At 34.2% G+C, this 22,702-nt stretch overlaps 1 protein-coding gene across 1 annotated transcript; it reads left to right on the top strand.

The window, feature by feature from the left end:
• The first annotated feature begins 383 nt into the window (after positions 1-383).
• On the top strand, positions 384-21,996 carry INSIG2 (insulin induced gene 2). The gene is made up of 6 exons (XM_069067770.1): positions 384-4,551; positions 4,668-5,004; positions 15,334-15,458; positions 19,479-19,645; positions 19,840-19,939; positions 20,838-21,996. Exons 2-6 carry the CDS (start codon positions 4,761-4,763, stop codon positions 20,877-20,879), a joined length of 678 nt encoding a protein of 225 aa, XP_068923871.1. The 5' UTR covers positions 384-4,551; positions 4,668-4,760; the 3' UTR covers positions 20,880-21,996.
• The last annotated feature ends 706 nt before the right edge of the window (positions 21,997-22,702 follow it).

Genomic DNA, 22,702 nt, shown 5'->3' with positions numbered 1-22,702 from the left:
AATATGATAGCTGTAACTTTTGTAGATATCTTCATTGAACAAAAAGGGTAAGATGTTTTCATTTCAAAAGAAATACTTGAAGTGTCATCTGAAAACAAATTTCAAATGCAGACAGCATTTGGCATTGAAAAACAGTAATGGAATGGGGAAGTGTTTTAGTTACTGGTGTCTGACTGTATCCTAGTGTGTACATTTGCATCTGAGAGGATGTTAATAGATTTTAATGTGAAGAGGATAACAGTAAGGCTTTTTTTTTCTTCCTAGTTTCTTGGTGCATATCTTTTTCCTTAGTGTGTTTAGGTTAAAATATTTAACCCTGCTTAGGTACCTTCTGAATTGAATTTGTTTTAATTTAAGAAGAGTTAACCTGCTTGGTTTACCAGACTTGCTGAATTAGTCTAATGATAATGTTACTATTTTAGGAATACAGTCCTAATTAAGAAAGCATTTCAGTGATTAACCGTATGAAAGAGAAGTGATGTAGTAATTTGACTTCATTATTTTTATAGCTTCTCTGTCAGAAGGCCCTGAATACAGGTTATCTTAGGAAATACACATAGTATAGGGTCTTCAGTAACCATTTGAACATAGAGAGTACTGTAGTTTGATTTATGTGATCTATATTACAGTCATTAAGATACATCTGATTCTTAAAAAGTTACCTTAAAGGTTACCTGTTCTGTGACTTTGCAGTACCTATTTTCATGAAAAGACTTTAGTCTTCCTATTCCTGTGATGTAGATTCCACCATAAATTATAATGGTTGATTACTTAAGAAGTTTTTAGTAATAATATAGGTATCCCACACTCTTAAAAGAGTTCTCACAAAACAATCATAAATTAGCACTGAAAAGAATTGTAGAAATCATCTAGCACTGCGACCCCTCCCTCCCCCATTTGTACAATTCAAGAAATTTAGGCCCATAGAGGGTCAAGCAAACACATCTTTAACTTCTAGTTCAGTTGTGTTTTTTTCCTTCCAAGGAGTATGTTATTACCACAGAGTAATTTAAAAATTACTCTGAAAGGAAAGGTGGCTAAATAGCAAAACTTAACCTTGAAGTTACATACATTATGAATGAAAATTTCTCTATCATATCTATATTCTATACTATATCTGTTTCTTTTATACCCTTAGAAGCCTGTCTCTCTATTATAGAGTTGAAGAGACTACTAAGGACCCCCAGGAGGCAGCATGGTACAATGGAAAGAATGCTGAATCTGGAGTCAAAGGATCTGGGTTCAAATTCCACCTGTGATCCATATATTTACCTGAGTAGCCTTGGGAATGTCATTTTATTTCCCTGGTACTCAGTTTTCTCACTTGTGGGGGAAAAAGCTCTATATGTACAATTCTATGGATTCCAAAATTAATTACAATTTATAGTAGCTGCTTTGGAAGTAGAACCCAGATCCTAGAATATGAACAATTACTACCTATTTGACATTTGGCAGGTTGCTTGACCTCCAAACTCGGGGTTAGACTAAATGGTCACCAGAAGCCCTTCATACTAGATTTCTATGATTCTATGAACCAAATTTTATTATTCCACATATATTATGTATTTGTATATGAAATCATGCTTTTAATCCAGGATTCTAGATTAGAACTGAAAGGGACCTCAGAGATTGTTTAGTCCAACTCCTTTGCTTAATAGATGAGGAAATTGTGGCACACTTAGGCTAAGTTGCCCAAGGTCACAGTGATGAAGCTGGAATTCAGCCCATGCCCTCAGACTGCACACATTCCACAATACTTTGTGGCTGTGAAGCCTGAAATTACCTTAAAAATTTAGCATTTATGCTGTTGTTTTCTTAAGAATTTCTTAACATAAAACATGTTTCCATTTGTACAGATGTACACACAGAAAATCAATAAGGTGTTAGATCACTTTGAGTTTCTCAGACAGTGTTCTCTTAGCTGGTTAGAGCAGAGGGCAAAAATCTTTGTGGTAGCCACTCAAAGCTAGAGGATACTGATAGTAATCCAAATATAAAGTATGTCTTCAATTTTTTTTTGCAAGCTTTAGAATGTCAATTTACCCAAACGGTAGAACACACACACACACACACACACACACACACACAATCAGCTGTATCAGTTTGAACATAGGTTGTACTTTCCCTCCTTGAATCTGGAGAGGATAAAACCTGAATGTAGTTTATAATTAGTGTTATTTTTCACTATGCATATGTATTTTTTCCTTTCTAAGAGATTTCATTTTAGGAATACAGTATTCAGTACAGACTATATTCAAATTAGTATGATATTTTGGGGTCCATGCTGTGGGAATATATAGATGAGATTGTTATAGTCTGGTGCTTTTGGTAACTAACTCATTTGAAGCCACTATAAGACAAAACTGTTAAAATAAATTATGTTCCATAGAGATAATCCCCACCTTAATGAATGTTTTACATATCATAAACACATATTTTAGCACTTTTTCAGTCAATCCTAGAGTCCCATCTATGGAAACTCCCTCTGGATCCTCTTCCAGAGAGTGGCTCCAATTCCTGTTCCATCTTAGTGCTTCGGCAGCTAAGGATTCATTCCTGGCATCCCTAGTTAGAGAGAAGCACATCACCCCATGAAATCAGTCTTCTAAGTGATGGTAATAACATCTATGTAGTGCTGTAAGGTTCACAAAATGCTTTTTATGTCACATCCTTATTTCCCATTTTATGATGAGAAATATAGGCTCTGAGAAATGAAGTGACTTGCCCTGGTCACCTTGCTTGCTAATTTATGTCAGAGTGGGATTGGAATCCAGTTCTCCTGCCTGTTAAGTCCATTGTTCTTTACCCTCTAGCAAGCCAGCTGTCATGATCTGGTTTATTTATAGTTTGAGCTGTAGGATAGTATGTGTTAAGTAGAAGGTATTGCCATCTAACCATATGTATGTATATGCATATGTATATTTAACTATATTTTATATGTCATATACATATAATATAATACATAACATTTCTGTAGGGATGTGCAATTAGACTTCCAAATTGCTAACTAAAAAATGAGTTTATGGAACAATTCTATTCATAAATTGGGACTGGGAATTGCCTTGCATGCATGCCTACACTCTTTGTAAAACTCAAGTCCTGTATTTTTTCCGAAAGCAAGAAAGGCAGTATTATAACTTGAAAGTGCTGCATGTAGCCACATTGATACTGGTCTTTGAAAAGTAATTAAATTGTTCTCCTATAGGAAAATGTTGTGTGAGTTCTACAGAAGCTTCTCAGACAGCTTTTTGGATCGTATTTGAAAGTTAGTCCATTAGGTTCCTTCCAGATAACTGGTGAAAAAAACAAATAACTTGTCACCTGATACTATTGAAAAGGCCTTTGTTATAGTTCAATTTATAATGTGCTGATTTTGTTTCTTCTATTGAACTACTCTAAAATGTGTTGTATATGCTTCATCTGTCCCACAAAATCAACTCTAGTGGTTGATATATTTGAATGAAAAGAATTAGGGAAAATACTTTGATTTGACTGAGACAATTACTTAAGATATTTAGACATAGACTTTTATTTCCATTTGAATTTGTATTTTGTAATAGGAATTGAAATCTGACTAATCTGAGGATTTCTTCAGTTAGGGTCTAAAGAGGATAAAATTTAGCATTATTCATTTGCCATAACACCAGATGTCATTTGCTTATGTATCTTAGTTATTTAAACATTGACTCATGCAAGAGAAAATGATTGAATGAAAGAAAAGGTTTTATTCTTTTGCAAATGGAAAAGCTAACACTCTAGGACCTTATTCTAAAGTCCCTCTTGTCTATTGTTAGAATCCATGCTGATGAAGTCCTGTATATATCAGTAACTAAGGTCAGCCTGTACTTTACAGAATTCATTTGTGTTCTCCAAATCATTTTAGCTACTACAGAAAATCAGACCGTGAAATTTGAAGACAAACCTTTTACATTTGATAGAAAAAAAATTTTTTTTTGCACCTTAATTGGTTGTTGAGCAGATCAACTTGTGTTATAAAAAAGGTTATGGCAGTCTCATTCTTAGAATGTACTACTTCTCACAACCAGTTATCTATATAACTAAAGGGAAACAAAAGAATTAGAAATGATGGACTCTGGCCCAAAGGAATTTATACTCTAGTAGAAGTTTGACACATTAATTTCTCTCCATTGTTCATTCTAACCCTTCATCAAATTCTCCAGTGTTATAATTTTCTCACTTTTTTTCTCAGTAAATAAACTGTAACTTTTTTTTTTTAAGTTAAATTTCATTTCAGGCAACTGGGTGGTGGAGTGGATAGAGTGTTGTGCCTGGAGTCAGGAAGACTCAACTTTCTGAGTTCAAATCTGGCCTCAGACAATTAACTGGCTCTGTCACCCTGGGCAAGGCACTTAACCTCAGTTTCTCATCTGTAAAATGACCTGGAGAAAGGAATGGCTAACTACTCTCTGCCAAGAAACCCCAAATGGGGTCATGAAGAGTTGGACACCAGTGAAACAACTGAACGATAATTTTTCCTTATTATTTACATTGTCTTTTAAATTAACTTCAGTAGATAACTGTAGTATTTGTGTGAGTTGGGATCCAGTTATTTTATAGTTTAATCTCTAAAATAAGTAATTTTGAATTCAGCAAAAAGTTGAACAATTATTCATGCTGATTTTTCACTTTTATCTTTTTTTTGGCAGGATTTTTGGTAGATTCTAATTTAGGACAAGATGAAGTACTGATGAAAAGTCTTATCTCCTGTGATTGTTAGAAGTTATTGAACTTATGAGGCTATGGCAGAGAAAGAGACAGCATCATCTGTGCCCCCAAAGTGTGGGCCATATATTTCTTCTGTCACTAGTCGGAGTATGAACTTGATGATTCGTGGAGTAGTTCTGTTTTTGATTGGAGTGTTTCTTGCATTAGTATTAAATCTACTTCAGATTCAGAGAAATGTCACACTCTTTCCACCTGATGTGATTGCAAGCATTTTTTCTTCAGCATGGTGGGTACCACCATGCTGTGGCACAGCTTCAGGTAGGTGTAGAAGTTTTCTTTAATGCTTAGCATGGAATTAAAATAAATGAGAATGATGTGCTCTGACCAAATAATGTTTTCCTTTTGTCCTAAGTAACTTAAACTTTCAGTTTCACTTTTCCTTTAAAATGGATATTGTGACATCTAGCTGATGAGTGTTAAGTTTATATTGAAGATACATGTCATTGTTTAATTTTTTAATTGGCTTTTTGCATTTGCTAATCTGGTCTTGCTGTCGCTTTTGAAGTAAAGCAAGTTATTGAGATTTTAAAAATACATTGAAAAGTTTTGTTCACATTTGAAACCTTATATTTAAAGTTTGTGCACAAAAGTGTTCCTTTTCCCCAGGCATGTTGTTTCTAAAAATGTCGGCATCGGTATAGCTTAAAAGTAATAAACACTTGAATAAGTAAGGAAAGTAGATCGTGTCTTTCTTTTTATTAAGTTACTGCCTTTACTAACTGGCTTCTTTAACATCAGCTTATTTAATGTTGAGTTTTTATTAAGAATCGGTTTTAGGCTTTTAATTTGACCCTTTTGAATTAAAGATTCTTACAGAATCATACCTTCTGTAAGTCTAGAGATTTTAGGAGAATATTGTCACACTATTTAAATATGCCTTTTTAAATTATCCTGGCATATGTAAAGTAAACTGAAATCTTTCAGCACAATATGGAGACTTGTATTTAATTCACAGGAACCTAGTTACTAAAAGTGCCAGAAATATCTTATAAAATGGGATCAACTGTATCACAGACTTGTTGCATGGATCCCAGGAACAATGTTCTGGCAAGATTCTAGTGCATTACAAAATATACTCTAAAGTGGAACTCTCTTGAATGCTATTCCAAAGGATATAGTTGCTGAAGAACCAAGGTAGTGTTAGAGCAAGTCTCTAATGTATGTATAAGCCTATATTATCTCCAATCTGCCTAATATCTCCACACCCCCCCCCAAAAAAAAAAGGGCTCAGTAGCTATAAATGCTGTTACTGTTTGTGCAGTCCCTGCTTATATCTCCATATGTCTGATTCTTATTTAGACATTTCTTAAATTTAGAGTTCTAAATTCTTGACCCTAATTCACCAAGGGAACAGATTGAATTCCAACCTAGTTCATTTCTGTTTTTTAGTATTGACTAGAAAGAACAAAGAATGTTGCTCAAGCCCAGAGAAACATTTGCTGGCAGCCATGGTTGCTTTGTTCTTTCCAGGATAAATCAAGGTTTAAATTAAAGAAGAAGCCAGCTCCTTGCTTCTGCCCATGGTTTGGAAGGGGAAGAGTGAATAAGTATTCACTGCTTCTGTCCTGCACAGATCTGGGGCCAAGCTTGACCAGTAGTGGACTGTGGTTAGTACCTCTATACTAGGCATAGGAGCTTTTGTCCAGTATAACTTTTTAAAAAAAATTATCGATGCTTTTTTTCCTGATTTACATCTGTCATTTCCTAGTACCTCCTCCCATCTCCAAATGGAACCTTTCCTTCTAACAAAGATAAATAGCCAAGCCAAACAAACTGATTTATCAATCATGACACGGTTTCCAATGTACTCTATGGAGAAATGTTGCATCAGTGACTTTAGGTAGCAATGGCTCTCTGGTCCTTTTTCCCTTCAGCAAAGGTACTTAAGTCCTAAACCTGGAAAAAAAGAAACTTATTTTAAAAATTGATCTTTTAAAAATCACCCTTATTTCCAAATCTGTCTCTCCTCTCTCTTCCTATGTAAGAAAGGTAAAACTAATTCCTTGTCATAGAGAGTAAGAAAAAAAAGAAACAAATACTACAGCAAAGTAACCAACATATCAAATGTCCCACAGTCTATTCAATATTCCACACCTGTACTCCCTGACTTTGTAGAAAAGGCAGGAAGGTATACTTTTTCATGTCTTCTCTGGGGCAGAGTTTGATCATTTTAATTACACAGCATTCAGTAATTTTTAAAGTTCCTTAAGTTTACATTATTGTTGTCATTGTGTACATTGTTTTCTAGATTCTGCTTACTAGAGGGGTATTGTGGTATAGTGGCAAGAGTTCTGGATTTGGAGTTAGGAAGCACTGTCTCTGACATGAGCTGTGTGACCTTTAGCAGGTCCTGTAACCTTTCTAAGCCTCAATTTCCCTGTATATAAAATCAAGACTATAATAGCATCCACATCACATGGTTGTTATGATAGTCAAATAAGATAATGTATGTAAAGAGCTTTGCAACCTTAAAGTGCTGTATAAATGTTAGTATTAATAATAGCTATTACTTTAGTCTATATCCATTCATATAAATTATGAAAATAAAATATTAAATATGAATGTTGCTTTTCATTCTTTTTGCAATCATTTCCTCCTTTTGCCTACCCTTTTACAAACCAGTTGTAACACATAGCCTGGCACAACTTCACACTGAGGAAGGTATTGCAGTTCCAGGGAGTATCTGGAACAAAGAAGGGGAGCAGAGTTAGGAAATCTAGATTCTAGTTAACTTTTTTCCTTAAAAAAAAAAAAAAATATATATATATATATATAATATATATACTAATATATGTGTGTACACACACACATACACATATACATATACACATACATATATATATATATATATATATTCCTCCAGTCAGCAAAAGTTTGCCTTCTTCCTGCTTCATCCTTCCCCACGCCGTTGAGAACAAAAGAACAACCCTTGTTATAAATAAGTATAGTCAAAACAAATTTGTCTCATTCTGCATTCTGAGTCCTTCACCTCTTTCTGAGGAGGTGAATAGCGTGTTTTATCTTTAGTCCTCTGGAATCATAGTTCATCATAACACTTACTAGAATTCCTAAAGTCTTTCAGAATTGATGGTCTTTACCATGGTGTTGTTGTTTTACTAGTTCTTCTGATTCTGTTCGTTTCACTCTGTATCAGTTCATACAAATCTTTCTAAGTTTTTCTGAAACCATCCTCATCATTTCTAATAATGCTCTACTATTCCAATACATAATGTATTCCATAATTTGTTCATCCATTTTCCAATTTATGGGCATTTCCTCAGATTCTCCTTTGTGACCTCAGAAAAGAGCCATAAATATTTTTGTATGTCCTTAAGAGTTTTATTTTACTTAGGATTAATCCCTTCTTTAACATACCCTCCCATTATTTCTTCCCCTTCTTCCATTTCTCTCCTATTTCCCTGTTGAATGAAATGTATTTCTGTATCTAAACTATGTGTGTGAATATATTTTTTTAATTAAAAAAAATTTTTTGTGTATAAATATATTCTTCCTTTGGGCAGTTCAGTTAAGTCATATTAAGTGTCAATGCGCCTTCTACCCCCTTGCTTATATAGATCTCTATTTGCATACTCTGATTATGTGAGGTGATTTTCTCTAACCTTCCTTTCCCTTTCCATCTTAGTTTATTCCTTTCCCCATCTCTTTCCATTCTCTTCAGATATAGCACAATTATTCTCAGGCCTTATTTAATTGGACTCCCTTTGTGACCCTTGAAGATGAATAGGGTTCAGAGAAACACAACTTCCCATATATAGATGTAATCAGTTTATTTATGTTTAGTCTCTTCAAGTTCTTCTGTTATATTTACCTATTATGATTCTCTAAACTTCTTTGTTTGAATTTCAGTTTCTTTACAGCTCTTTCTTTACGGTCTTTTAATCAGGAATGCTTGGAAATCCTCTGTTTCACTAAAGATCCATTTTTCTCCCTGTAGGATCATACTCAGTTTAGTTGGGTAAATTATTCTTGACTGAAAGCTGATATCCTTTGCCTTCTGGAATATCATTTTCCAAACTCTTTGCTCCTTGATGGTGAAAGCTGTTTAATTGTGTGTGATCCTCACTGTGTCTCTTCAGCATTTGAATTCTCTCTTTCTGACTGCTTGTAGTATTTTTTTTCTGTGACCTAGAAGCTCTGAATTTGTGCTATATAAAGTTCCTGGGAGTTTATATTTTGGGTTTCTTTCAGGAGGAGACTGGTGGATCTAAGAGACCTGGGTAGTTAGTTTTCTTTAAATATGATGTCTAGGCTCTCTCTCTTTTTTAATCATGGAATTCAGGTAGTCCAGTGAATTAAATTTCTTTCTTTAATCTTTTGTCCAGGTATGAGATACCTTAGATTTTCTTCTATCTTTTTCAGTCTTTTGACTTTGTTTTAATATTTTTTGTTGTCTCCTGGAATCATTGACTTTGGTAGGTTCTATTCTAATTTTTAGGGACCATCTTATTTGGCCAAAATTTAGTATCTCTTATGCTAAGCTGTTCATTCCCTTTTTCATTCTTTCTTCCATAGCTCTCATCTCTGTCCCAACTTTTTTCCTTCAACAATCTCGTTTCATTGATTAATATATTTTTAAACTCTTGCTTCATTTCTTCCGAGAATTCTAGTTGAATTTTTGTTCAAGATGTATTTTTCCCTGATGTTTTGCTTGTAGTTGTCTTAGAGTTATTCTTTTTGTCTGGGTTTGTGTCTTGAGCATCTCTGTAACTATAATAGGTTTTTATGGTGGAGTTCTTTTTTTTGTTTGCTTATTCTTCCAGCCTACTTCCTCACTTCAGACTTGATGTTAAGGCCAGACTCTGTATATTTTTGGAGGGAAAGTCTAGGCTGGTCTTGCTGCAGCTTTCTTGGGGTAGTGAGTATTGTGTTATTCCAGACACTTAGGAACATGTCAGGCTGGAAAACCTACAAGCTTTCAGTGCTCCCCTAGTAGTCTGATTTAGGGCAAAGTCTGATTGCTGATCTCCTGGTATGAACTTTGTATGTTTCAGACCTGGGTTTGGGTCTGAACAACAGTAAACTGCTACTAGGCTCAGTTCCTCCTACCAGTCACATGGTAAGCTTTGCTGGTTTAGAGTGACAAAACTGCAGATTTTAATCTGGAATTCCTGCCTTAGTTATTTCTTCAGGTTTCTGACTGGGTTAGAAGCTGGAATTAAGATACCACTTTGCTCCTGGGGTCTGAGCCACCACTGTTAGTTGCCTTTGCACTTGTTCTTTTTCAGGATACTGCCCTGTACCTTGCCCTGCTCTCTTCCCTGGAATACCACTGTTGGACTCCAGTCCTTTCCTCATTCTGCCCTAGATCTGTGATTTGAAACTGAGTAGTAAGCAACAAAATTGCCAGATGGCACCTTTTTCTTTCATGGTACCTAAATTTGGGTGTGAGACCTCCTCTTGCCCTGGTGCCTCTACCTGGGCACCACTGTGGTCCAGTACTCTTTCCTGAACCCAGTCCCAGTGTCTCCAGACTTCTCTGTTTGTCTCCCTGGGAAAATGGCCCACTATGGCTTTTTTTTTTTTTATTATTAATTTCCTCATCAGGATTATGTCTGGTGTTTTTTCCAGGCTTCTTTGGTGGAGTGAGCTCAGCTGTACTGTTTCCCACTTTTCTGCCATCTTGGCTCCACCTCCTCTAGTTAACTATAACTAATATTATTTTGGGTTAATCCTTCCTCAAGAAATAAAGATAAAAAATAGAAGTAAATTATAGTATAAGACTGTTTTGGCTCTTCTCACTGTTTTCTGCTTTTTAATGTCAGTCATTCCAAATTTGTCAATTTGAATATGATGGCATAAGCTTTCAGGAAGAAAGAGCAGGGGGTCTTTAGTTTTCAGACTGATCTGACCATGCCCCATCCCTGTTTACAAACCTCGTTGACTCCCTGCTGTCCTAAACAAGGGTTTCTAAATATCTTTGATTATACACTCCTCTCAGAAAAACATATGAGCACACCCCATCCCACCTGCATGTATATGTTTTTATTTATAAGTCATGTGAATGTACTATTGTACTTATTACCCAAAAGTAGAAAAGAAGGAGATTTATAGATGAAATATGTATACCTAGAGTTGTCAGTAGGGAGCCACTGGAGTTTATTGAGTAGGAGAGGGACATGGTTGGACTGGTATTTCTTTACTGACAGTGCATTCTAACCAGACTGGCTTTGAGTAGTTTCTTAAACTTGACATATCACCTACATTTGCAAAAGTGGCCTTGCATACCTGGAATTCCTTCCTTTGCTCCTTATTTTTGTTTCGTAAAAATCTTGTCTTCATTCAAGACTTAATTTGGTGCCTCACTCTCCGTAACACCTACCTTCCTTCCATAAGTTCCTGACATATTCTTCCTCTTTGATTTTACTTATTTGTGTATATATCTTTGAGAAGAACATACACTACTTGAGATTACAGACTATTTCCTTTGTATCTTTGAAACCCTATGTTCTAGTACGATATGCATATAGTGGGTATTTAATAAAGTTTTGTTGGATTAGATTGACTTACTGAATGTCTTTACTGAAGGTAGTTAGTGGTGGAAGAAAAGATAAGGAAAGCAAGATGATGAGGAAAATCTTTTTTAAAATTTTTAAAGGGAAAAAAAGGAAGAGAAAAAAATCAGCACATCCAAAAAGTCTGAAAATTTATGCAGTGCTCCATACCCATGGAACTTGCCCATTTTCAAAAGAAAAGAGGGAAGTATCTTCTCATATCTCTTCTTCTTCTTTCTTTTTTTTTTTTTTTTTTGCTTTTTTTGGAGGGGGGAAGGCAGGGCAATTGGGGTTAAGTGACTTGCCCAAGGTCACACAACTAGTAAGTGTTAAGTGTCTGAGGCCAGATTTGAACTCAGGTCCTCCTGACTCCAGGGCTGATGCTCTATTCACTGTGCCACCTAGCCACCCTCATATATCTTCTTAAGGGTCATATTTATCTCTATAATTTTGTAGTATTCACTGAATTATTTTAATTCAGTTTATTATTTGGTGGTGGTTTTTTCCATTAACGTTGAAGTCATGGTGTATATTATTTTCTTGGCTCTGCTTGCTTCATTTTGTCTCTTCAAGCCATTCTTTCCTTGCTTTTCTGTATTTATCATATTCAGCATTATTTACAGCACAGTAATATTGTATTATATTCACATATCATAATTTGCTTAGCCATTCCTTAATCAGCAAACATCTGCTTTGTTTACAATTCTTTGCTTATACAGAAGTGGGGAAGGGAAAAAATGAAGAATGAAAGAAGAGGAAAAGAAGGAAGAAAATGAACATTTATTAAGCACCTGGTGTGTACTAGACACTTAAAATTTGCAGATATTATCTCATTTAATACTCCCCAAACCCTGAGAGATAGGGTCTATTAGGAAACTCAGGCTGGCAGAGGTTAAGTGATTTGCCCATGGTGACCCAGCTAGCAGGTGTCTGAGAATGGATTTGAACTCAGGTCTTCCTGGTTCCAGGCTCAGTATTGCCTGTTATTCAGTGGTGAGGAAAATCTGCAGGGAGTGATAGAGCTCTAAGAAAAACAGTCACAGCTTCTACAGTTTGCAAGTTTCCCACCCCAGTAAGAGGGAAACCAATCTCAGCTGGCTTTTCTGTGCCTAGTAAGTTGAATTTTCTTGGGCCAGTGTCTTTTTTTCCCCAAGAACATCACATATTTAAATATCACTTTAAGAACTTATTACTAGTTCTTTCTTAAGACAACCTTGAGAGGTAGATAGTAGAAGTACTATCCCTATTCTACAGTAGAGAAAACTGAGGCTTAAATGGACTAAATTATTTGCCCTCAATCACATAAGCAGTCATAATTTGAAGGCAGGTTTCCCAGCATTTTAATCCTGAGCTTTTTCTACAGGGCCCTATTTCTCATGAATTGCTTTGGCTTTTCAACTTTGATTTTGAACACAGCAATGTATTTGAATTGGCTGTTTTCTTTCATTAAAGAACTGTAGACTCCCATGGTTCAGATACATGGTTTTGGAGAAATGAAGGCTTAATAATGTAAACTTTTTCTATTTTAATAAATTGGCAGAATATGAATGACTACTAGTGAATCCCATACAGATGGAGTGAGAATTTTTTTCCAGATAGGAGAAATATCTGCTGGAGCAACAACTAGGCTGACTTTAATTATATGGTGATAAACAAAACATACTTCCATACTTCTTATTAAGATATGAATTAAAGTAGCATGAGAGCAAGGGAAGCATAGACCTCTCACTGAGTTCTCAAACAGTTTAATAGTGGCAGCTCACAGTTTTGTAAATATCTGCTATGCAACTCTGCCATACCTTTATTTAAAAGAAAGAAGACATGTAATGAGAAGTGACAAGTTTCCTAGAATTCTCCTTCTCTCAGTGAACAACTGAGAACCTTGCATACGCAATGGATTTGATTTTTATTGGCAAATCCCAAGGTTGGCAGAGTGGCAGTCTAAATTCCTTTTTCTGTTTTTCCTCTCTTTCAGTTGTCTTTCGCTTGGGAGTCTTGTACCATGTGCATAAAAATATAGTCATTTTTACTTATTTGTACCTTTGCACAGACATGTCAGGACTCTCCATGCAATAATTCTTTACCTATGGCATCAGCTGCTGAGGAAAATTGACTTGGAATGCCCGATCTTAGTCAATTTCACTCAGGAACAAGAAGAAACCAAAAAGAAGACAGGCAAAATAGTTTATTTCATAAATTCCTGAGAAAAGAAGAATCAATGTCCTATCAGTTGCAGTTGAATTACTTACTGGGTAGGATGGATCAATCCATGCTTTGTTGTCAAACTTATTTTATAGGACTTCTGAAATATTCAGCCTCTAAGGATTTTTAATTTACTTTCAATAACATAATCTTTAACTTTAAATTACTATCAGATGTTGAAATTCTCCCCCTGTTGTGAAGTCTAGGTGTGAAGCTCTATATATCATCTATATACTCCAAGGCTTAGGTCAAGTTGAAGCACTCATTTCTCTGTGTTTAAAAACAAACACACACAAAAAAACCTTACATTACTGCAGCATCTTATCTCCAGATGGGAGGGTAGTCATACTATCTTGTTTCTCATGCTACTTCACTGGTCAACTAGCAGGTGATTTTGGTTATTAATGAATCCATTTTTTTTCCCTTTAAGATTGGATGCATCACCTGAGAAACATATCTAACCAGGCAAGGGAGGAGCTTCTGAATCTCTTGAATTTTAGATTTTGGTACAGTGTTTTAATGACAAACCATGGGTTGTATTGAAATTGTAACCATGTTTCTTCACTGACAGTTGTGTCTTTATTACTACAAAGGAGCCTTTTTTAGGAATGACCCTTTTTAGGAAGATCAGTAAATTGAAAATGTTTATCTCTCTCCAGTTGAATTTGGTACATATGGAAATATATTTGCTTCTTAGAACTTGCTGAAAAAATTTAAGTTCATTAGAGCTTTTTCCTTCAGAAATGTGACAAACCCTCTACTATTTGATAAATACTGTTGATGTTTGAGAAGTGTTTTGTATTGAGATTAGGGCAAGTAAGTTCCAGATCTTAAGCAATATTTTCCATTTTTAAGTGCAATGGCACTTTAAAACTTACAAAGGCTTTCTTTACAATGGTCTTGTGAGGAAGGGAATTGTAAATATTATCTGTTCCCACTTTGTAGCCAAGGAAACTGGCACAGAGAGGCTAAGGGACTTGCCTGAAAGTTCACTGCACTAGTTAGCACAGCTAGGTTTCTCATTCCAGATTTAGTGCTCTTTCTACTACATCAAATTGCCTTATGGTTTGTTTGTTTGCTTGTTTGTAATGTTTGCTGTGTCATTTGCCTACCTAGCAATGCAGGTCATCTTTTCTAGACTAAGAAATGTTACTACAATTATGTCTTTTTATACTCACTTTAATCAATCAGTAAATAGTAATTATCCACTAGATAAAAAGTTCTTTAAAATTTGAGCCATAGATTCAATTTGTAAGCCATGGTTTGTTTTTTAATTTTTTAATTAATTTTAATATGAATTTTATTTTATTTTATTTTATTATTTTATTATTAAGTAATTAATTTTATATGCATATTTTTGAAACCTTATTGATGAAACAGAATAAATACTGTCAGACCAGGTTGGGTGGGATGGTGCCTAAAAAGCTAGACTATATCATGTAAATATAATGTGTACCATCCCTCTTTACCTCAGATATGTAGTATTTGCTACTACAGGTTTATTGCTTAGAGGGACCATTATATAAAGTGGTTGATTATCTTTTTAAAACTATTTTGGTATCATACTAATTAGTAAGAGAAAACTCAAATGAGTCTAGTCCAATTTGTTATAGCTTAAAAAATTGTTAATGTTTTGCCAGTTATAACTTAATGTTCTGTAGTAGTTAATAATGTTCCCTAAAGTAGTATTGTCCTCATTTTTATTTTAGTCTTGTAGTCAAGTTTAAAATTTTAATGTTTGATGTTAATTTGATGAAAAGCTTTTAAAAAGGAGCTTTTAAATGCTTGTGTTGGTTATAGTACTCTTTTAGCCTAGGTATCTCCCAGTGCTACATTGAAGATGGCTTAATTTTCCTCTTTCCTTTTTCCACAGCTGTGATTGGGTTATTATACCCCTGCATTGACAGGCATCTGGGAGAGCCACATAAATTTAAAAGAGAGTGGTCCAGTGTAATGCGATGTGTAGCAGTCTTTGTTGGTATAAATCATGCCAGTGCTGTATCCTTTTCACTGTAATGAAATGCATAATAACAAAGCAGCTTCCTATGAACCAAAGGTTAAACAGCCCCTTTCAGTGTAACTGTTGTCAAAATTTGATATTCCCACTTATTCATAAAGAGAATTTGAAATGTATTGTTAAAAACATCACAGGAGCAGTTATATAGTTATGTAGGTGAAGTATTACCTTAAAATATGTAATTTTCAGATGCATCTTTTAGAACTGTTCACAGTTTTAGTATTTAATTCTTTGGATTAAGTTTATTCCATCTAGTTAACTTCAGAAGTGAAACTGTGTTCTTGAGAATTTCTTTTCAAAATAATGATGTTTCTTTTTTGTTTTATCCTTAAGAAATGCATAAAATTTGGTTACTTATCTTTCAAATTCTGTGTTTTTCTGCCTTGTCAAAATTTTAGAAGCTATAAAGTATTTGAAAGGTAGACTGTTATTTGTTTGACTTAATAAATGACAACAAAGCATCAAAAGAATAATTATACCCTCCCACCCCCCAACCAAGAATAAGTAGACATAGTGAACCTAGACATTGACAGGTAAAATCCTTTAAACATACATGCAATCTTAACTGTTTGGGATCAGTAGTCTAGGCATTTTCATTAATTTTGAGTATTATCTCAATATAAAATCACTAATATAAATAGAAGTTCAGGGTTTTAAAATAATTTGTTTTAATCACAATTTTTGTTCTTGACCTTTGTGTCAAGATCTTTTTTCTGGGTAGTGGAAAACGAAGAGGGATGTGGAGGCAAAGTGAGCAAAGGCTACTGTGTTCTTAAATGCCTCTTTCCTTTTCATATTAACTGCTAATAGATTATGTCAGGCCTGTTACCCATGCTTTGAGCTGCTAGTTGACTTCCATCCCAGAACTGGAGGCAGTATATTTTCATTAGTAATTGTAATGTATGGTAATACAAAAAATAATGGGGTAATCTTGACCTACCTACTTTCTCTCCCTTCCTATGCTTTTTTTCAGTTTGTTTTTCTTGTTCAGATCTCCTTGCCCTTTTTATTTAACTCTTCTCCCCATTACTCCCCTCCTCCCCTGATTTACTTTGTAACTCATCCTTCTCCATATCTAAACCATTGTTGACACTCTGGGACCTACTTGGAGGAGTTCAGGAGCTATCATTTTGTCCTGGGTATGGGTTCACAGGACCTGAGTTTAGATACTTCTTTCTTACTTAATAACCTGGGTGACCCTTGTGCAAGTTACAAGTCGCAGCCTCTTTAGTCATGGTTTCCTCATCATTAAAATGAGGGAGTTAGACAAGATAGCCTCTGAGGTCCCTTCCAGCTGTAATTCTGTGAGCATTTATTTTCCTGGCTCTTCTGTTTCCTATCCCAGAGACAAACTAAACAACCTCATAAAAATTCTCTCCCTCTCTTAGATTCAACCTAGATGTGTTGTTCATGATTCCACTCTAGTAGAGGTATTAAGAGATGCCCTTTATCTTTTTCTGTTTCAGATATTGTAAGCTCTAGTGCTTGAGAGCAGAATTGCAAGAACCTTGGGGTGGGAACACTAAGAAAGTGGTCTATGTTGTGACAGTATAGTTTTAACAAGAGGTCAGCTGTGAAAGAGTAACTAGAGGGAAGGTAGGAAATAAATAGTTTTTTCTGTTCCTTCTAAATAGAAAGAAATTAGAGTGTTTATGCTAAGGTGAAATGTTATTTTTTGGGTCTAAGCAGGTATAACCTTGTGTATAGAAGCATATGAATGAATGAAAATCTTTGAGACAACATTGTGAATCAGATTCCGCATTGATAACTTCTTTCTGCTTTGAACAGTGTCAAGATGTTAATTTTATTCAATCCTTTGAATTTTGCATTCATGTAGAAAACAAATCATAAGAGGAACTTAGAAAGTAGAGCTCTAAGACCTTTGTTGTTCATTCATTTCAGTTGTGTCCAACTTTTTGTGAACCCATGTGGGGTTTTCTTGAAAAACATACTAGAATGAGTTGACATTTCCTTCTCCAACTCATTTTACAGATAAGGAAACTGAGGCAAACAGGGTCAAGTGCCTTGCCCAGGGTCACATAGCTAGTCAGTGTCAGAGATCCTATTTGAACTCAGGTCTTCATGATTCTAGGCCTGTCATTCTATCCACTGCACCGCTGCCTTGCAGAGACCTTAAGAGTTAACATTTTAATAAATAGCCATTGTGTGCAAAGCACTGTGTTAATGATACAAAGACAAAAAAGGAAATAATCTCTACCTTAAAGGAGCTTATGTTACACTGATATCCTTTAGATCCAATTTCCTCATTTTTACTGATGAAAAAAGGTCTATTTATGAATCTGAATGATCCTCCTTTATTTTAAACTAATTCTTTACTTACCTTCTTTAGTGGGAAAATTGACAGAGGCTCCCTCCTTTGTAATCATTTTCCTTTTATTTTAAGTTTCTTTTCTTTTTTTCTTATTGCCTTTATCCTAAAGTCTATAGCCATTGTTTATGATGTGGAAATGTAGTATTTAATCACTTGAACTTTCTAACGGCATATTGCATTTTGACACATTCTAGGACGTACCCTTCTATTACACTTTTTTCAGGTCTGTTGTGATACTGACCTATAATGATATCCCAACCAGACTCCTTAAATGAGATCTAAAATGGATCCATCCAGTGCCAGATTTCATACTCTAGCAGTATATTTACTGCTTACTAGAAATCAGAGAACTCTATGAGCTTTATTTTGGACTGTTAAGTTTATTGCCAACTGAAGGATAAGAAAAGCATTTCCAGCAAGTACAGCTATAAACCAGGTTATAGTACAATCTAAACCTAGACAATGAATGACCACACTTAGTAACCTTGGAGAGTTTCACCCAACTAATCCTTTGTTACTGAACTCTTCAGGCTAAGTGAGGCAGAAGAAGTGCAGGTTGCTGGGAGGAGAAGAGAAGCAATAGCATATGTTGAAAGGAAAAAGAGAGCTCCTTATGGGATATTTTTAATACTGTGCTTGTCTTTTTGTGCAGTGAAGGCAGAGCTAGATGGTCTCGAGAGAAATACTGGACCTCTCCCCCCTAACCTCCCACTCCCAGAGAGCTTCATATGTCTGAAGAGCCATAGTGTGGCCTTGTGGGACATAGATAATGCCCTTTTAATGACATCTGAAATTAATACCTTTAGTATAATCCTTTAGCAAAGAAATGAGAAAATTGAATTTGCAAAGCTCTATTTTGTAAAAAGAGATTTGGGGAAGAAAAGAGCCACACATTTGTGAATAGATGCTTAAGTAGGTGCTTGAAATAAAATATCACTTGAGCAAACTGTCCTATACCAAAAAGTCTCAGACACCAAAATAACGTGACAGGTTGCAAGATAATGCCCATTTCAAGGCTTTATCCACAACAAATTAAAACTAGAATAGTTGACATAATAGAAAGGCATACTGTGTCCTTGGTACTCTTGTTTCTGAACTGCATTATTATAAAATGTGTCTGTCAGTAAATCACATAGAAAATGTGGTACCTTGTTAAATAGCTGTCAACTCTTCTATTTTCAAATTCCCTTATGATTCTCAAGTAATTCTAAACCAGTTTCAGAAATAATCTCATGAGGACTTTTTTTTTAAGCCAAAAAAAAAAAAAAATCCCAACCCTAAAGCCGTGTATTAATTTTTAGACCTCTGTTGAGAAACTTTCAGATATATTTTTAGTAGAGGAAATCATGTATCATAGAATTAGACCTGATCTCATAATTGAAGAAAGGATACACTACATTAAAGATACAATGTTAAAGATACCATATTCTGTTCATTAAATTGTCCATGTCCTCTGTTTCCTCAGTAAATATCAGTGACGGTATTGTTACTAACTGTTCTCATCCACTAAAGTGTTCTCTTTAACTGAAAACAGTATGTTTCAAAGTGAACAGTTAATACTCCTTTCTCACTAGTAGCATCCAGTCCAGTGTTTCTTTTTATTCAGAAAAATGCTTATTGTTTTGTTTTGGTTGGAAATATAAAAATGAATCCTTAACAGTTAACCCAGAAAGTAGATTTTGACAACAATATACAGTTGTCTCTAACACTAGCTGCACTGTCCATTGGTCTGTGGTGGACTTTTGATAGATCACGAAGTGGTTTTGGCCTTGGAGTAGGAATTGCTTTCTTGGCAACCTTGGTCACTCAGCTGCTAGTCTATAATGGGGTTTATCAGTAAGTATTTGTCATTTTGGTGGAAATTTCTGATGAATGAAAAGAAAAATATATTTTAAATTTAAACATATTTAGAAATTGAGTATATCCAATTTATTATTTTCATGATGATAGTTTTCTTGCTAAGTCAGATTTGTTCTGGTTTCAGTTTTCCTTTTTCTCTATGCCACTAAAAATTATTTCTTTTATTCTAGATATACATCTCCAGATTTTCTTTATGTTCGTTCTTGGTTACCATGTATATTTTTTGCTGGTGGCATAACAATGGGAAACATTGGTCGACAACTGGCTATGGTAAGTTGAAGTTTATTTGTATGGTGTTTTTGTTAGTGACACGTTTTATTTCATGGTCACATATTACTTTAAAGAAATCTGGCTTGTGAAGATAAAATTCTAAAGATTTGTCTACTTTGGGAATACATTGAAATCAATAATTTGGAGCAGCTGTTAGGTCAAAATGATATAAAGAAGACTCATGTCATTAAATGAGAAACTGAAAAGGATTTATGTGACCAATACATTACTTTCATTTTGAATTTGCAGTGTACCATCTTCCAGGTAGTGGCAGACTCAGAATGTTACTGCATTAAAAACTTAATTGGTAAATTTTGCCACATTTTTCTGTCATTTTCTTGGATTTTGGATATTAGTAATTTTTACAAAGCTACTCCATTGAGATTGTCTCATTTGCTTTTCAGCAAGTTATATTAATTCACTGTCTTTAGTAATCACGACATGTAATTATCATGTCTAGTACTTTTTCTTATCATCAATCAGTTGTGCAGAATCTGCTTAAATTTTTAAGGGTATTTTCTTTACATAATAGTGTTTGATTTACAGAATAATTCTGAATGTGCCTAGTGTATTATTTTCTTCAAGCTGCAAAAAATATGTGTACTCAAGATAAGTAAGGACTCTAGTTCTTAAATTCACATGATCATACAAAAAGACCAAAAAAACTCTTTTTGTTTCATACTAGTAATTCTGAAATTAAATCATACATATTTATGCAAACAGGTTGTACTTTCCTCTTGACTTTTAAGCCTTTAACAAGCTCTTTAATTATCTACAGATGTTTCTCCATCTTCTTTGCCATTTTCTAATAATTCTGCAAAGCATTTTAGCTTTATAGTTATTTGGAAGCCATTTTGTAAAAGAAAGCTTCATTTGTTAACTTTTTAATTTTTTGCAGTATGAATGTAAAGTCACTGCAGAAAAATTTCATCAAGAATGAAGAAAGCAAAAATATGTTTTTGTACATAAAAAAGCAAACAAACCAAGATTTAAAGAAGCCTGTAAACGATAGAGATACCAAGAAAACATTGGACTGTAAATTGCTGAGATGCAGTTTTTCTCTTTAGTGGTATATATTTCTGCAATCTGTGATTGCTACTTCTGTAAATCAGTTACAGACCTTTGTGTATTTGATTTAAGTAACTGTAAAAAATGATGATGCACCACAAACAAGAATATTGGTTAATAGATGGGTTTAAAATTTTTTTTAACATTTGTTGTATCACAATGTTAATGTGCCAAAACATTCTATTATTGTCATACAGAAGATGAATATGTTATGAACATTTAAAAAAATTATTGAAATGGCATAATATAAAGAGGAAAGCCAAGAATTCAATTGAACAGCTGATATTTTCTCTTTTATTTTTTATTTTCTTGCCTTTTATTTTTCTATGAACAGCCATGTGAGTTATGGGTACCCTACTTTGTGGTTGGGATTCTATTTTAATGTGTAAACAAAAGCCTAGAGTATTTGAATTTTTTGTTTTTTGTGATAAAAAATGAACTTTTCGTGAAATGTTTTTAAATACATATCTACCTGCAGTACTGGAGAGGATCCAAAGAATAAACACCTATTTAGACAAATATTACTAGTATCGTATGTGAAGCCTGTGAGAGATTGTCAGCATTACTATTTTTCAGTCTGAGTTCAGGAGAGGATGAAGTAGGTAAAGTAAGGGTAATGAAAGAGCAAGACTAGAATGAATGTGAATTTTGGAAAAAAAATGGCTTTCTGCAACTACGCAATGTTTAAAGTGGCTTTTTAATAGTCACAAGGAATTTAGCACCTCTTAATTCTTTTGCACATGTAACAACCTCCAAATCTGTAGAAATGAAGGTTCTAATGCTATTTTGGGTGTTCTGGTAATGTTAACAAACCGCTTTGGCTTGGTTGACTTTTCATTGGAACCCTTGGATTTACAGCCTCATTATATGCAATTGGGGGCATGTAATTTTTTTTTTATGTATTAACATACTCAATAGTGAAGAGTTCCAGTCTATTGGTTAAATATGTATTGAGAGTTTTATGCATATTAAAGGTCTTGTTTAAAAGTTCTGTGCATTTTTATTGGCTTTTTAAGATTATAGTAACTTAAGAATAGTTTTAAGCATATTATTAGTTAATTTATTTCCAAATTTCATATTTGAAATTGATGTTAACTTTTTGCTACATGGGGGGAAATTATTTCAAAATAGTGTATGTGTGTGTATATATGTGTATATATATATGTGCATGTATATACGCATATAGGTACATATACTCCTACATTCTCCTATGATAGTAAGTAGATTTTTAAGACTAAGACATCTTGTGCCAGATTTTAATCTGCTTTTACATTTTAAGGCTGGTAATTATGAAATCCTAAAAATAGAATTCATACTGAACATGTGGACCCAGCCTTTGCTACAGTAGCATGTATAGGCTACTATAAATTATTATTCTATCTTCAAGAAACTGTTGTTAATTTAGAATAAATATATATTTTAGATACAATTTTGTAAGTACTATAAAATCTTTACTAATAATAAGTTATAAGATCTCTGTTGTACTTTAAAACTTGCTTTTAAAAGCAAAATGCATATTAAATATATAATTATTATTTTTGTCTTTTTTTGTCTTAGTAAATGATCATACTGTGAGTCAGCCTGATGGGCCAAATAACCTATACAGTTTTAACTTGTAAAAAGAAAATGAAGGGGAACTGTCTATTAATAGAAAGAGATTATTATAATATGCATAGACACAGGCTTTTAAAAATG

This window comes from Petaurus breviceps, unplaced genomic scaffold, assembly GCF_028583685.1.
Source record: "Petaurus breviceps papuanus isolate PSGF00001 unplaced genomic scaffold, PetGlider_PUasm1.0 90752, whole genome shotgun sequence".
NCBI classification, from domain to species: Eukaryota; Metazoa; Chordata; class Mammalia; order Diprotodontia; family Petauridae; genus Petaurus; species Petaurus breviceps.
This window is presented reverse-complemented; position numbering and strand designations above follow the sequence as displayed.

Bases quoted from the DNA above. Each gene is read 5' to 3' on its own strand.
- INSIG2 (XM_069067770.1), top strand. From the start codon at position 4,761: ATGGCAGAGAAAGAGACAGCATCATCTGTGCCCCCAAAGTGTGGGCCA. The intron at 19,646-19,839 runs GTAAGTATTTGT...CTTTTATTCTAG, and splicing joins GTCTATAATGGGGTTTATCA to ATATACATCTCCAGATTTTC. The intron at 19,940-20,837 runs GTAAGTTGAAGT...AATTTTTTGCAG, and splicing joins TTGGTCGACAACTGGCTATG to TATGAATGTAAAGTCACTGC.